Source organism: Danio rerio, chromosome 17 (assembly GCF_052040795.2).
Source record: "Danio rerio strain M-AB ecotype USA chromosome 17, GRCz13ab, whole genome shotgun sequence".
Classification (NCBI taxonomy): domain Eukaryota; kingdom Metazoa; phylum Chordata; class Actinopteri; order Cypriniformes; family Danionidae; genus Danio; species Danio rerio.
The window spans coordinates 28107876-28125353 of NC_141037.1; the positions used below are offsets into that span (position 1 = coordinate 28107876).

At 40.1% G+C, this 17478-nt stretch overlaps 2 protein-coding genes and 1 long non-coding RNA gene across 3 annotated transcripts; 1 reads left to right on the top strand and 2 right to left on the bottom strand.

Moving 5' to 3' along the window:
* Positions 1-847: 847 nt before the first annotated feature.
* Positions 848-9208, top strand: LOC147833101 (uncharacterized). The gene is made up of 2 exons (XR_015513431.1): positions 848-1144; positions 5068-9208. It is a non-coding gene; the product is annotated as an uncharacterized LOC147833101 (long non-coding RNA).
* On the bottom strand, positions 8808-16688 carry calm1a (calmodulin 1a). The gene is given in 6 exon segments (NM_213351.1): positions 8808-9859; positions 10124-10259; positions 10611-10717; positions 12105-12248; positions 12385-12415; positions 16620-16688. Coding segments are annotated over 6 exon segments (450 nt in total). The 5' UTR covers positions 16623-16688; the 3' UTR covers positions 8808-9830.
* Positions 12391-16071, bottom strand: LOC147833102 (uncharacterized). The gene is made up of 2 exons (XM_087290623.1): positions 13684-16071; positions 12391-13602 (listed from the first exon to the last, which is right to left on the bottom strand). The coding sequence occupies exon 2, from the start codon at positions 13319-13321 to the stop codon at positions 12629-12631; it is 693 nt and encodes a 230-aa protein (XP_087146749.1). The 5' UTR covers positions 13322-13602; positions 13684-16071; the 3' UTR covers positions 12391-12628.
* Positions 16689-17478: the final 790 nt, after the last annotated feature.

Here is a 17478-nt window from a genome sequence, read left to right on the forward strand (position 1 = left end):
TTCACTTTTCACTCTGCAATAATGGTGAGTACAAGCAATATGATGACAGAATGCTATTTTTAACTCTTGTCATTATAGTTAATTCTTCAAAGGGTGAGTTAAGAGCTGATTTAGCGAAGTTACCACCCCCTCTATGTTAGTTACTCTCCAACAATGGCGTTCAGTGTGACCTGTTCTAAATGTGGATGCGTTTTACAATATCAGTCAACAACACGGCCTTTACTCTCAATGTGTGTGTGTGTGTGTGTAGTGCGTGAACTCCAAACTCCCCATTGTGCTGCTTGATTTACGTGGTTGTGTTGGGTTTCTCGTGTTACTGTAATGCAAGCCTGTGCTCTTTCAGTGGCCGGTGTGTTGCCGCCCTACAGCGTGTATGTGTGCGTGAAATATTAATGCAGCGTTTCACTTCAGCATCATTTAACCCCACAGAGCAGCATGTCAATCAATATATGCCCCGCCCCTTCTGTAGGATGGCCTCACTGTTCCGCTGTGCGGCAGGGACTCCCTCACAAATCACTGACAGTGAACAACAGCACAGTTCAAATGCTGATGGCTGCATTCTCAAACAGCCCACTCGTTGTATGCGCATGTATCTTGTTCCCCCCGCTGTGCATGTTTCTTCCGCCATATGGGCTTCCCCACCCCACAAACACACAAATACAGGGTCTGGCTTCTGTATTTTGAGTCTTTCCCAGACCCCTCTGGACTTGTGCCAAGCGTTCATAAACGCACGTGACACACAAACACATATGCTGACTGATATCCTGTGATGCTCTAGAGCAGAACCTGCAACGCGCGCGCGTCGTGACGGACACAAAATAGACTCATAATCTTTTTATTTTTGTTTAGGTTCAAGGTCGTGTTAGTATGAAAACTTCACTGAGAATAAATATAAGCGACATGGACACATTTCATTAAGGTTTGTGACAGTCAATAGGCCATAATAAAGCCTGACGAGACATCTTGTATGACTGAATTAATGCTTTGCTTGTTAAAGTGTCATGAACCCCCCTCTTTCAGTTCAGGTTACTTCAGAATTTTTTATTTTATTATTTTATTTTTTTAATGCTTCAGCACGTGGCACAGTGGGTAGCACAATCGTCTCACAGCAAGAAGGTCACTGGTTGGTGCCCCGGCTGAGTCAGTTGGCATTTCTGTGTGCAGTTTGCATGTTCTTCTCGTGTTGGCGTGAGTTTCCTCCGGGTGCTTCGGTTTCCCCCCACAAGTCCAAAGACATGCACTATAGGTGAATTGGGTAAGCTAAATTTTCTGTAATGTATGAGTGTGTATGGATGTTTCCCAGTGATGGGTTGCAGCTGGAAGGGGATCCGCTGCTTAAAACATATGCTGGATAAGTTGGTGGTTCATTTCCGCTGTGGCAACCTTAGATTAATAAAGGGACTGAGCTGAAAAGAAAATGAATGAATGAATGAATGAATGAATGAATGAATGAATGAATGAATGAATGAATGAATGCATGCATGCATGCTTCACGATGGCCATGGAATGCTGTGAGCAGAGGAAGGACTGAGTGTGCCCAGCAAAGCAGGGGAAAAAGAGGCAGGTATCCTGACATTTTATCCTACCCATCAGATTATGCTACAAACACTGTATTTGAAACAATATAGCAGTTTTTTCTGACACTGTATAACAATAGTTAATATTTTTAAAGTACTGTGATGGATTGGTTTATTGTTTATTACAATCTACAATTTATTGGGTCATTTTTATTGATAACATAAATAATACTCTGTTCAACTACTGTTTTTATGTTACTGTGATGTGTCCTTTCTTGTCAGCTTGTCCTACCTCCCATTCAAAAAGTAGGTAGCACATTTTGATGACGCAATATGCTACCCATCAGAAATTTTAATCTGGAGTAGTGTGGTATGAAGCTGTAATATCACTCTAACCTACCTAAGACCTGACCCCAACCTCAGAACCATTCAAATACAGTGCTTGGTAGCATAATCTGATGGGTAGGATAAAATGGCAGGACTACTGTTGATAAAAATAGCTGACAAAAGCTCATAATTATCCAGTTTTCCCCACAATTAAAGCACACCGGTGCTAACATTGTCTTAATTGAAGCTCAACACACATGAATCTGTTAATTTTTTTTTAAGTACTCGAGGGTGTTTTGAATCTTTAACAAATAAATAAATAATGTACAAGAAATATACTGATTTGAGTTTAAATCATTTATTTCTGTAAGATGAAAGTATGAGTTAAAAATAGTGTTTCTAACAGCATTTGGTTTAAAATATAAAAAAAAGATAAATGACCCATGAACAAATACTGTCAGGATTATAAAATGATCTCTGTTGGTTTTATTTCAAATTCAATTTTTAAATGCAGGTTCATTTGTTTCATAGTTGCACTCAAAATCTGTAGAAACATGCACACTGCTTCAATATGAAGCCTTCTTCAGCATTGATTTTTTTAAATTGTTTTACCTCTACTTTGAATTGTACACTGCATTGCACTTATGATAACATTTTTGGATACATTTAAGTGAGTGAGTGCAGTGTGAAAACCATTTATTTAGCATGACTTGCAATTTCGTTTTGTGAAGGCATCTTTATGAAGATTATAGTAAACGTAAAGAGAAATTAGTGGATATTATATTGAACAGTTCATCCATAAATAAATAGTTTTACCTCATCGTTTTTTCTCTGGTAATTTATGGCAGACTTCAACCCTGTTCCTGTTAAATCAATTGCAAAATCTCAATCAGATCTGCCTCCATTTAATCAACAACTGGTGGATTGCATGCCCTACATTTTCATTTCCAGTAATCTGTTTCACTCTAGGGCTTTTCACACATGAAATAGTTAACCCTGGTTCATTAAAAAAAGTGGTTGTGTCTCAATCAGCTTCCTTGTTGGCTAGTCAGGCCATGACATTCTCGTGTCAGTGTTTTCACTACCCAATGTACAGTAAATTGAACATCTTGCTGTCATCAGCAGTGCACGGTTTTGTATACACAACCTACTGATTTACAGCCATGTATTACCCTGCAGAGTCTGGTTATGACCTGGATAGCAGACCACATGGTAAAACTAGGTCGCTGTTGGAAATGGTGTTAGTGAAGCCAGCAGAGGGTGTGCAAACTGCGGTCTGTGTGAGTGCTAATGCGCCAATAAAGTGATGGGGACACTATAGTGTCAGTAAGCGCCATCTTTTGGATGAGACAACCACTCTCTGTGGTCATTAAAAATCCCATGGTACTTCTCATTAAGAGCAGGGTTATAACCCCAGTGTCTAGGTCAAATTCCCTCCCATCAGCCCTTACCCAGCATTGCCTCCCTATCATCCCACACTGAATTGGCTTTATCACTATATCTTCACTCCGCCTATAGCTGGAGTGTGGTCTAGTGGTGGCCGTCGCATCATCCAAGAAGATGCTGCACACTGGTGTTGGTGTGGAGAGACCCCTCTCATGACTGTAGATTGGAGATCTAACTTTCTGCAAAGTTTAGCTGCATCCTTGATCAAACACAACTGTCTTTAATTATCAAGTGCTTCCTTAGATCCTACATAGTTGGTTTAGTTGTTTATGATCAGGGTTGGAGCTGACCTCTGCAGGAAGGTAGATTTTTAGGAACAGGATCGGGCAGTCCTGTCATTCATGATCAATGCATTATATAAATGCATATTACTTAGTTACTATCCCAAAACAGAAAAAAGGTCTGTCCCTACTTCCATTGCATTATTTGTATCCCTTTAAATTTCATCTTAACTGGAGGAATTTTGATTCAGAAGTTATCTTTAAGCTCTACGTACCCAGTACCGGGTCTGTAATGTCATTTACTCCCGCATTCTTTAGGTTTTAAAGGTCCGTACTGGCCCAATACCCCCATAAGTGGTTCCGTTCTCCCAATTGGAGTAGAATAACTTTTGCATAGCTTATGATAGAGACATTCTTATCTTTTCATATGATTACTAACATGTGCAGGAGCCACCAAAATTAATTACAGCAACCCAGACCACACAGAATCTAAAGGTACACTTTCAAATTTGAATTGACAAAAAAAAGCAGCTTTTTTATTTTTACTTTTATATACAATTATTTTAATCACTTTCAACAGTGTTTTATGAAAATTCAAGGGTTTTCTTCAAAATGATACCAAACTTTTGCATTCACACCTCTGCATGTGGGTTTGGGAAGCTTTTGAATTTGGGTAGCAAAATCCAGGCGGAAACCACAAAATAGCACTCGACTTTAAGATGTTAAAATAAAAAAGAAAATACTAAATTTATTTAGAGCTGTGTCAGAAACACAATTTAACCAAAGAAACTGGTCAAAAAAATCTTACAGTGCAAGTTAAAGTTTTCCTTCGGCTTAGTCCATTTGTTTATCAAGGGTCTTTGCAGGGTAGCCCTCGCCATGGGCTGACGTTGATGACGCACACCTCTGTAACTGTAACATGGCGCAACAACGTGTAGCGCAAGCTCTGTGATTGGTTAGATTTGTAACAGTGACAAATGTGACAAGAGCAGCAAGCCCAATGGAGCGAGTGTTTACAAGTGTTGAGTCAAGTGAAGTAGCTCAAGATGGAAACTGTTGTTTTATGTTTACCTTAAGATCAAAGTTGTTGCACGTCTGCCAGTTTCTGACTCTGAATAAGCAAGTTTTAGATTCTTATAGTGTTCAGAAAAACAAAAAACTGCAAAGAAACTCGACACAGAGGAACATAAAAACCTACTGCCAGCTAGCGTTTCAGAAGTGTTATTGCAGAGCAACACAGACAGTGACCAGAAGTATAGATGCACGACTACACGCAAGCCTTGCACCATGGGTCATGCCAAACACTCATTGCAGAAGTATAAATCAGCCTTTATCCAGCATATGTTTTACACAGCAGATGCCCTTCCAGCTGCAATCCAGTACAAGGGAAACATTCATATACACTCATTCACACACATACACTACGGCCAATTTAGCTTACCCAATCGACCTATACTGTATGTCTTTGGACTGTGAGAAACTGGAGCACCCAGAAGAAACCCACGTGAGCAGGGCCAGAACATGCAAACTCCACACAGAAATGCCAACTGACTCAGTTGGGACTCGAACCAGCATGCTTTTTGCTGTGAGGCGACAGTGCTAACCACTGAGCCACCATGTCACCGCCAGTTAAAATTTGCAATGTAATTCATGTAATTAAAGGACATTTTTAGCATGACTAAAGTGTGCAAATATCTTTCCTGTAATATTGTTTCCATGGCCCCTATTGTGTCTCTCCATGTACCAGTTTGAGATCCTTGTCTTTTCATCCGAGCAGGTCAGGGTGTTAACAGATGACAAAAGCTCCTAATACATTTCGTGCCTTGTTGCAATGTGAGCTGTTCTGTAGGCGCGTGACACACAGTCTGTTCTCTCTCATGCCCATCCCTCTGCCCAGCTGGAGGGCTGCAGAGCTTGCGTTTGATTGCATGTGCTTTTAATGCTGCTGAACCCTCGGTCAGGTATAAATTAAAAATCCCCTGCCGGGCGATTTGAAAGCTCAGGGGTCGAGAGGGAGCCTTCGGGATAAGGTGACCCTGTTGGCACAGTATGAATACAGAGGAAATGAGTGAATGACAGGCCTTTAGAGTGCTTCCATGTGTGCGCTTAAGAAGCACACTAGATAGAGAGCACCGCTGAGGGAGGGGGAGGAGTCTGGGAGAAAGCATTTGACAGAATTTGTTCGACCAAGCATGAGTAAGCTTGTGTTTGGAATAGACCAAGACCCCTGAAGCAACACGAATTAAAGCTGCAGTGTGTCACTTCAGCATCACTGAAGAGTTTGCTTCTGATTGCAATCTCTAATCTGAATAGCAGTCTTAAATGTCCCAGTCCACCACGCTATACTCAGCTGAGGTCACAGTGTGGGCCACTGAAGCTTTGTGACAACTGACTGTAGATTTACATGATAGGAATCAGTGGAATGAGACACAGTATGACCTTTCACCGGTTTACACCACTGACAAGGTCTTCACAAATATTTTGCGTGTGTGAATTTGATCAAAATGGCACTTCAGAGCATGTCCAGGCATAGATACACTGGGTTTAGTATTCAGATTTTCTATATGCATGGAATATTCTCGGATGGCTTAGTACATCATTATTAGCTCACTATGTAATACTGTATCCCACAATGCAGTGCACTCAGTTTGACCTCTTGTTATGTAATGTATGAATCAGAAGTAATATCAGCTGCCAATTTAAATATAAAAAAATAAGTTAAAAAAGTTAAATGAAGAAATAAATAACTTACAAATTACAAAATAGGATCAGCACAACAACCAAAAAAGTATATATAGTGAATAAATAGTATTGCATCAAAATATGCAAAACCCACTGGATACTTGTACACTAACAGGGTGTCTGTGGGATCTTAAAAAGTATTAAAAGTTGATAAATCTATTTAGAGAAATTTAAGGCCCTTAAAAATATTACTACTTAACTAAAGTAGTAGTTAACTAATATACTTAACTAAAGCCTTAATATATGAAATAAAAGTACTAAATTACTGAATAAAAACTGAATAAATTTAGATTTACACATTTACTAAAGTAAATAAACAGAATTAATAATGGGCTAAAAATCTGCAGAAATCTGTGGAATTCTGCGCGCGCAGATCCCGTGTTGGCCTAGCGGTGAGGTCCTAAAATGTATGTAGTATCTTCCAAAGTTGACACTTAGCTGATGATTGATTATAAAGCTTGATTGGCGTGCTGCCCCGGGAGAGAGCCCTGAGCTCATAAAATCCTTGAGCCCGGGGCTTCCTATTAGTTGCAAGGCAAGAGGGGAGTTTAAGCTCAGGTCGATCTCGAGAACTCCCCTGCTGTAAAAGCTAATGAACAGATAGTGATTGCTCTTAAGAGATAACTACTTACTAGGTGCATGTCTGGTGCTGATTTAGATTAGTCAAATAATTTAAGTTGCATGTTTTTGGATGATGCAAGGAACCCGGGGGAAACCCACGTGAGCATGGGAGAACATGTTAACTCTGCTGGCTTGGTAAGGACTAGAACCAGTGACGCTCTTGCTGTGAGGTAACAGTGCTAACCACTGGGCCACCCATCTAGGGTAGGGGTGAAAAGGGGGGATTCTTTAAAACGAAGATGGCTGTTTTATGGAACTTTGAGTATTTATAGTGGCTTAGGAATCGTCTCATTGGTGAATCATAAATTAGATAATTCAGGACCAGCTGCAAGCAATCAAGCGCATGTGATCCTCTCTAAATTAGTTTATAAATAAACCACTTAAAATATATAGAATTTCATTCTCTGATTACTGTATATACCCTGACTAAAAACTTAAGCAATCCCAAATGTTTACAATGAAAAACAGAGAAATTGACCACTAATTTAGACTATTGTGTAAGAATTTACATTAAATTGGAATAAAAGCCTACATAGTGAAGCTGTGGTCACACTAGACTTTTCTCCCCAGAGACTTCCATTCATACACACACGAATACGTCAGACCGGAAATGCAAGCTCGTGCGACAAGTTTCACAGTTCACTGCGTTGCAAAGTTCAAGCTTGGTGAACTCTGACCTGAGTAAATCGCATCACTTGACTTTGTGAGCCAATCGAAGATCAAAACATGACCTCTCTGGACTGAAATTTAAAATATGGACCTATCGCTTTTTTAATGGCTAATAATCTTGTTTAATCCCACCCCTTTTAGCAGCGCTGTACTACAGAATTTTGCAAGCTCAAACTTTAGTGTGACCGCAGCTTCATTATTTTGGCTATTAATAATAATAATTATTTCTAAATTAATGCAAATAATTATATTGTTAGTATAGAAATACAGTAGCTTGAAAATAATAAGATTTGATTAGTAACCCAGAAATATTGTACATGATACTTAATAGTATTACAGTGAATAATATCTTCAATGCAGTCTTAGACACAGTCCCCTTTTGTGTGGTGGCATTCAGCTGTGTAAAACATGCACCGTTTATGTGGGATGCTATGGCTGTTCTTGCTCAAAGATTCTCCACAAAGCCATAAAACTAAGAGAGTGTGTGACCATCCAGTGCTTGCAACCAAACCACAAAAATGACCAGGGGCATATTCTTCATATTTCAGAAGCCTTCAACCATCCTCAGCTTATTCTTCTTGGATAAAGTAACAAATTTAATGCACACACATGCACACGCTTGGCCACGTGCAGCTCATCAGTCAGAGGGGCAGAGAGATGTGGGCTGTTAGCACTCTTTCTCTCCTCCCACACGCCTGTCACTGGATCCTGTTTCTCGCTGCTGAGCACATAGTAGACGCACAATCATCTCCACACCCCCCGAGCTCAGGCTTTAAATAGCTGTAAATTAACAGTGAGCCTGAAAATTGAGTGCAAAACTCACGTTAAATCCAACGCCAATGATGGATTGGAGGAATGCGAACAAATAATTCCAGTAATGAAGGGACGAGCTGTAGGGATAAACCCTGCCTGACTACAGGAGGTGGATCTAATCAGCTGTAGACGTTCAGGCACACACACTCTTCATCTCTCCAGAGTCTCTTCAGCAGCTCCCACATGGTTTTTTTGATATCCCCCTCATCCACCAGAGCCACAGATCCAGGTTGCCAGGCAACCCCTAAAATCCCCAAAGACAGATGCGCTCAAGCCTGCGCTCGGGTAGATCAGTGCTCATGCAACATGACACATATACACACACACACACACTGAAATGTACAGAAAAAGAGAGATGTTGCCATGGTGATTTCTGTAGGTTGGCTGTAAAAGCATTCTTAAATGCTCCGTTCTATTGAGGACGACAAAAAGGAAAAACAAGATTGAGAGCTTCAAGTTCATGTTCTTTTATTGGAAAAAAAATCAAAAGACGAGCATGTACAACTTGGAATGAACATAAACAGAACTGAAGGTGGGCAGTCGAAACAAACCCCTGGTGGCCAAAAGCCCTCTTTCGCGCTCTCCAGAGAGAAAAAAACAAAATAATAATAATTCGACATGCTCACGATCAGAGCCCAGAGAAGAACTAAAGATTAAAAACATTTTAATGGTACAGTCAGTCACCGTTGCCCTTACCCGAAAAAACACTTCCACATAAGGTGAAAGGTCACGCCCTGAAACTCCCAAGCCACTCCCTCCCGCTAAACGCCCCTACTATCGGGCACAATGCACAAAGAAACAAAACTCCAAATATCCTGACATGCCAAACGTAGTTTAAAATCTCTTAACTGCTCATTTTTCTTAAAAATATCTCTTTATTTAGTTATTGAAGCAAACTGCAAAGGTCCCATTCATTCGTCCACTATGCAGATTCAGAAAAACCACCCTCCACCCGATCCCGCCTCCCCCGAAACCAGTCAACCCTCTTTTAAAATTCTCCCCCAGAACGCTCCGACAGACATCGCTGAGGTTTTCCGCCCCAATAGCGGCTCCAGACTCAAGCTGCATGCATGTAAAACAGAAACAGGAAGTAGAAGACGATTGGCCAGCCCAAACATCGCCACTAGCAAATGGAACCAGTTAAGCAGTTCACCAGATGCTTTTACTTTAGTTTCTGAAGGTTCGATATCAGGATTAATTGATTGATCTTTTTCGTAGATGTCTAAGCAGTTCTTTGGGAACAGGACCACTAACCAGTACATGCAGGTCATTTATGTTTGGTTATGTCTTTTTTTGTTTTTGTGTTTTTAAATATATTTTTTTCTATATATGGACATTTTCCTTTTTTTAACATTCAGTTTTTTTCTATACAGAAACAGTATGAATAAATGAATATTTTTGCGTAAGAGGTAAGTAAAACATTTGACTGATTTTTTTTTGTCTTCTAAAGAGGTCAGGAGAAAACAGAAGAGCTTCACTTTGCCGTCATCATTTGTACAAATTCTGTGGACAGAAACAGAGATGGACATCAGTGGTGATACTGGTAAAATCACAACATTTCAAACCAAACTTCAGACTGTTCCTTTAAATTAATCTCCATTTTTTTTGTATATACGCACACACAAATAACCTTGCGTGATCCAAATCCAAGCTACATTATTATAATTGGAAGTGGCAATTCCTAAAAGTAATGTTTAATCTGCATTTAAAAAAAAAAAAAAAAAAAAAACTCTTTCCAGGTAATCTCAGCACACAGCTGAATCGTACCTTCGTAATTGACCTGACCGTCACCGTCGATGTCAGCTTCTCTGATCATTTCATCCACCTCTTCATCTGTTAGTTTCTCACCCAGGTTTGTCATGACATGGCGAAGCTCTGCCGCACTGATGTAGCCGTTCCCGTCCTGACAGAGACAGACAGGATCAATAAGTCAGGCTGTTCAAATATTAAAAGCACTAAATCCAAAGCAGGTTGCAAAAAAAATGATGTGTTGCGAAGGCATAATGGAGATTAAAAAGAGAAGGCACTGGTAACATTTTACAAAAGGAAGCAAGAGAGGCCATTGACAATCAAATGTCTCTGTAAACATGGAAAAATCTCTGACTGGGCCATCTGCTTGAAACCAATGACAGCTTTATATGGAACAAGGGCTTGTTATTTAGTTTTCCGAGCGTTGGTTTGTTTTTTCCTGCCTCCTCACTCTTTCCATGGCAGCAGAAATACTTCCCACAATGCCCCTCTTTTCACCACTGACCTTGTCAAACACTCGGAAAGCTTCGCGGATCTCCTCCTCGCTGTCTGTGTCTTTCATTTTCCGGGCCATCATTGTCAGAAATTCAGGAAAGTCAATGGTTCCGTTACCTGAAAACAACAGACATTTATCTGATGTAGTCTATTGTGTTTGGGAAAACCTGGTGGAGTATCCAAGAGTGAAGGAGAAGAGCAGCCTAGTAAACAGAGTATAATGAGGCGTAATGAGAGCTAATAGCATGTATTAAGTCTGTTTGGGTATCATCTAGCTGAACTAAATCGGCCCTAGTTGACAGTCTCACTGATGCATACAAATCTACAAAGGCGAAGTCACAGGCATGAACAGCATGCTTGATATCCTCCATTTTTACTTTGAGTACCTATGCTCTCATCGTACACTCCTTTAAAGTGTGTTTAAAAACACTTAAATCTCTTTTCATACTAGACAATAATATGTGGTGATGTCCAAATTCCCTTATAGCATTTAAAAAAGGTTGTAGGTTTTAAAGTTATGTTAAACCTACTCAGTTAAACTTATTGCAGAATTTAAATTGAAGCCATTTGTGTGTATAATTATATTCCAAAAACAAAATAGTAGCTAATTGAAATCTAAACAATACAGGAAAGATGAGACAGTCCTGCTGAAGTGTGTGTGTGTGTGTGCGCACACATGCCCGTGTTTTGCTTCCCTTGAGGTTTAACCAAGCTGAGGTGGGATATTTCCATTACACGGGACAAATATGACATCCTCCTGTGTGCATGCGTGTGTGAAAATGATCACCACAGCCATTCCCATAGGGCTCACACTGCGCGTGTAATCTGACAAAGTGGGTGTAGACACGTGCTTATGTATGTGTGTGTGTGTGTGTTTTTCTTCACACTGCATGTTCTTCTCACTGAAGCTCTTCACAAACACTCTCCATTCCACTGCCACCACTGCCAAAGTGGATTATGTAAAGGATTCCATGAGGTCTTTATTACCTGCTGTTATTCAACGGGCTTTACTGCTGTCTGACCTACAAAAACGACTCCATAGCGCACAATCCCATCTGAAAATGATCAGTATGTCTCAGAAACTCTGCATGATCTAACAATACAAGTGTTAAAGGACATTCTCTAAAGACACCACAGCATACTGAAAGACTAATTACATCAGCTCTGTAACAAGAGAGGCATCCCAGGCGTATTACATTTGGTGCTATTTGAAAGCTTGCTTGCTTGCACACAAGCTAATTACAAAACAAGATAACGGTTTAATCAACGTTTAAACACCCGTTCTCAATAGGGTAGAGGAAGCTTTCGAGTAGAACCATACCAGAGCAGGATAGGCCAAAAATCAGCCTTGCAAACCAGCGTTGTGTGTACAGATGTGCCAGGAAAGCGTTTCTATTGTTTGTGTGCTGACTGCCTACAATACGCTTTAAAAAACACTTAACCCCAACCTTAATATAGCACATTCTTACAGACAGCATCGCTGATTGTCATGAACTCAACTCACCATCAGCGTCCACCTCGTTTATCATGTCCTGGAGTTCAGCTTCTGTGGGGTTCTGTCCGAGCGAGCGCATCACTGTGCCCAGCTCCTTGGTGGTGATAGTACCATCACCATCCTTATCAAATAAGGAGAAAGCCTCCTTAAACTCTGTGAGGAAACAGAAAGATAGGGTTTAAACCTCAAATATTTGAAACGTCAGAGTGTAAGAAGCTAATATTGCGACCATTATTCTGGTACTGGTGCTAATTCAGGGTATGTTCACACCACAAACAGACTGCCTTACCTGCAATTTGCTCCTCGGTGAGTTGGTCAGCCTGTAAATGGAGAAGAAGAAAAGTGATGAGTAAATGAGTGTCATAAACACATACAAGTCATCATTTTGTTGTGCCAAGCGCATTAGCGTCAAACTGAGAAAAACCTAAAATGGCAGAAATGTCCCGTCATGAAGAAAAACAAGCGTCAAAAAAGCTGGAACCAACAAATGCATATGCAGAGTGTGCAATGTAAAAAAGGAACAGAGGAAAAACTCAACCATAACACGAACATAACATCTCATTAGATTCATGAATGTTTTTGATTTGCCCTGTCACTTTATAGTGATATTCAAAACTTTCTCTTTGAAACTCAATAAACCAAGACAACCTTGACCTAGAATTTAAAAACTGATAGTATCTCCTTAAAAGGTTGTTGAAAAGCGCTAATTGTAAAAAAGAAAAACGTTTTCTTGATAATTCAACCTTTATGCCATCAAAACGAATGTCTGTCAAGTCAGCCACCAGCCTCTTCGCCTTGGGTTCGTTGTCCCAGCAATCAGTCTTTTTTACATCTTGCCTGTCCACTTTCACTGGTGCTTTCCTGGGTTTGACCTCAGCGGTGGGGCTTTTCAATGAGGTCAGGCCGTCCACAGCACCTCGGACCATCACTAGACCTTCTGCCAAGCACTCGGCCCGTTTGGCATTTTGCACACCTTGGTGTCTGACATCCCCAAGCTCAGTTCGGCACTGCTTCAGACTATTCTTCAAATCCTGGACGTCTCGTACCACACTATCAATGCGGCTGTTGGTGGATTCCACCAGCATGTGCAGGAAGGACTTATAATTTCTCTCCTGTAGCTCAATCAGCTCTTTATAAAAGAACTGCTGCTGGTCGAGGAGATCGTAGACCATGCATAAGGACACAGTTTCCTCCTCAGGGTAGACGATTGGTCTCTTTGGAGGCATTCTGGTCTCTGTAAGCAAGCAGCGATGATTCTGCCTGATCAGGCTGATGAACAATGAACCCCGAGAGAGCTCACCTGACCCTTGAGGCCAGTGTTACTGTACCAACCTCCCAGGCCGCATTGGGTATCTTGCAGCTAGATATTGGGACGATTTCTGAGAAGCTTAATGTCAGCAGTTCACTAAAGTTACAAAGCCGAGGGTCAGGGATCGTTTCCATTATTCGAGATTGGTCAAATGGGCAGCCATCAGGTCAAGTCAAACAAAGAGGTGCGCAGGTGAACCTGCAGGTACACAGGGTGACAGCTGAATCAAAGGAGAGTATTAAGGTCTGTCCGTCTAAATCAAGCGGCCCATCACTTCACCTTCTCCTGTGGTCATCTCGGTTTACAGCCAGCTGTGGGTTTGCGTTTAGATCTCTTTGATCATCTGAGTGACATTGCATCTCTGCTAATTGTGCAAACACCTCTCTCCGTCTGCAAACACAATGGTTGGTTTTACCTTTCCCTGAGTGGATGCATTATCTCGACCATCTCACTGTGCTTTTGGCCAAGTTTATTTCTCTCTCTCTCTCTCTCTCTCTCTCTCTCTCTCTCTCTCTCTCTGTGTTTCTCCCTATGGGTCCTGTTAGACTGAGAGTTAAGGATCAGGGCAGCTAGCAGAAAGATTGTGAGATCAAAGAGTTTCTTTAGTGCTGTCCTATTATGACTATGTTGTTGTGCATCACATTGCATGTTGTTCCAATTAGTGTGAGGTCCATAATTCCCTTGAAATTTAACCCAAATATGCACATATGTCCCTCATTTTTAAGTCCTTGATGTCCTTTAATGTTATGGACGTAGCAACAGATCTTGTATTATTACATTCATTTTAGACTTATATAAATAATTAATTTTTATTTTAATAAATGGTAAAAACATAGTATTTGAATCACTCTTTATATAAGGGCTTTATATTTGAAATAGATCCAAATGAATCAGAAAATCTATTAAGCACATTAGGTACTCTGAGAAAGCAATCAGTTGCTAATAAATGAGCAGTACTTAAATTTTTAAATTTTGGAGGAAAATCTGCATTAAATACCACAAATTATTCTTGATGGGCTTTGCCTATAAAGGATTGTTCCTTCTCTCTAGCTGATAGGGAGAAAACAGGATCCTGCACCTCTACTGGAAGCCTTGCAGGCAGTTTGCCATCCAGCAAGGCTTCAAACATTGCACACCACTGCCAGGAATCTGGCCTGGATCTGAAAACGCTGCACAACGTTGCCTGGAATCTGGCCTTGATTTAGGAGTCGCCAAGCGGCAGGAGCAGCTGAGGCCTGATGCTCAGGACACCCAGTGTACGATAATGAGTGTGGTATTGCCACTTTCACACCATGTTAACGGGGAGTCCCCAAGGCCCTTAACCATCACGCCGCCAGACAGATGAAAATGCACTATGGAGTCCATTTCCAGTAACTGTCTCTCTGCACAAAACAAACAGCACTATACCCACAACTTCACACCCAAGACAGTGAAGATGACTTCCTCATGAACTAAACCAAATGTGTGCTGTGAAGACAGCACATCCCTGAAAAAGCCCTTTATTTAGGGCTGGTTTGGCCATTTTATCTTCCTGGCAACTCTGTAAATTATTTAGGATAATTGTAGAAACTCGAAAGTTTTAATCCTGTACCAATCACTGGACAGCCAATCAGCTCTAATATACATGAGCTAAACGTGTAAATATTGTTTTAGCATTAAAAAAAAAGTTCAACATGACTGTCGTATCAGTGACAAAAATCGCAGAGATGCCAGTATAAAGAAGCAAAGACACCTGCTTTATAGGAAAATATACAGGGTTGTTTTTCTCACAGGGGTACACCAAATCCCATGGCACTGTTGCCCGTACAGGTGGGACAACAAGATTACAAGATTAGAGCTGCACCATAGACAGAAAGATCTTGAAGACACAGCCCAAGGGAGGAAACAGACCTCTCTCACAGCAGTTAACCATTCACAGCTCATCGCAGAACTGAGATAATGCTCACCAACGGGCTTAAATAACACCCAGAAAAAAAATTAATACGCAACCTTCTGGCAGCATGCTGTGGAAAAGCTGAACCAGAAGGGTTTTCATGGACTTAATGTGTCGGCATTGACTTTTGTTGAACTCACTCAGGACATTCTTTCCATGCTTTGCGAACAATGTTTGCTTTCTTGTACTAAAACGCACCATTTAAACAAAGCTTTGCTTATTTTCTCGGTTGGCATCCAGCGGTACGATTTACACACAGAACATTGAAGTCCAGATAACAAACAAACCTGTTACATTTCCAAGACAATGAATCAAAAATGTTTGCGCCAACATAAACCAATGAATGAAGTCAGTGTATGTTGTTAATCTAGCTTATTTTACTAGATCCGACAGTTGTGCCAACCAGTAGAAGTACATCGCAGATAAATCCCATGGTAATACACACATGTAACAATGCCTTGTGTTGTCTTCATAAATGAAACGACGCTCTACTGCCAAAACAGCCCACATAAGAGCTGCTTAAATGGACCTCATTAATTACAGTTTTAAGAAATATCTCCCAAATATTCAACTTATCATCCTTTTTGGCATTCTTCTGTGGAACAACACAAAACCTGACCGCCAATCACCATTCACTTCCATAGCATCTTCATCCATACAATGAAAGCGAATGGGGACTCAGGATGTCATTCAGCCTAACAGCTCTATTAGTGTTCCAGTTAAAAAGAAAAGGTCTGGAATAACAAGATGGTCCATGAATAATAACAGACTGGTATTATTTATTTAATAAACTGTTTCTTTAAGATATGTCCCTATAGCCATTATTCAGACTGGCCTGATTTTGCACAGACGCTGTCAATGATGTCTCAATCAAAAATCATTCGCTAATGCAAAACAAACGTGGTTTCAAACACGTAAATCACGAAGGAAATAATAATGGGATTTTTTAAAATAGTAACGTACGTGAGCAGAGATCATCTGTCTGCTGCTGTCCAGCTCATCACACCATAATAAAACGCATATGTCATATTTCCTGCCGCACTATGACATCAATAACACCGCAACACGTTGAAAATAATAACGGACGCAGGCATCGCTTGCAAAGTGCATTGAAATACATTACAGCGTCTGATGAATGTTGCACGAGCGCAGTAACGTTAGAGGCAGGCAGGTGGTTACGTTAGACATCATATGTATATACTAACATTCATAAGGCGTTACACAAATAAAAGATAGACAGGATTTCATAAATGATTAGTGTATGATAAATGCCTATACTTACCATGTCTGAGGGTGGAGAGTGGACTGGGTTTGTTAATCTACTCTAGACTGCAGCGATGCTCCGCTCTCCGTTAAAGCTCCACCGTGCAACTGACGCTCGCAGAGTATTGAAGGTGATCCGGTACTATATACATCGATGTATTCCTCCGCCGTACGGTCCCCATCACTCACTTCCGCATAGTGCAGTTGTAAGCCCGGCCCATCTTCTTATCATAAGCGCCGTGAAGGGAAAGTGTTGTTTAGTTATGTAAAAACCTAATAATGGAGTACAGTACGTCTGTTTGGGTCATTTTATTATATGATATGATACATATGATATTTTCTGGTAGGTCTGAAATATGTGTCACACTTTCATCAGTGAACATGCATAGTATATTTAAAAGTATATTAAGTAGATTAATATAGCAAGCAGCTGGATGAACAATGTGTATTCAATATGTATTTTTATGTTATTATCTACTGGAGTACTTAATAAGCTGTTACTAATACATTCGAATTAGTATATTAACATTCAGTATACATAATGTGAAAACGGTTGTAGTTCTCAATAATCTTCACAGTCAATAATTTTCAGCTTAGTTTTATTTGTAGATCATACACATATACACACTTTTTAAACAAGAAAACGACAAGCAAAAGGCACATTTATAACCATGTTCACAACCAAAAACTTTCAAATATTTTTTTATTCATCAGCAACATTTCAATAAATGTAAACTTAGAATTAACATAATAAAAATTCAATATAATTAATATATTGAGTTATTATATTAAATATTTGTCTTCTAATAATATATTTTATTAATAAAATCGTGTTCGTTAAACTTTTTAAAATTACATAATTTATGGACAAAAAATAA

Bases quoted from the DNA above. Each gene is read 5' to 3' on its own strand.
- LOC147833102 (XM_087290623.1), bottom strand. From the start codon at position 13,321: ATGCCTCCAAAGAGACCAATCGTCTACCCTGAGGAGGAAACTGTGTCC.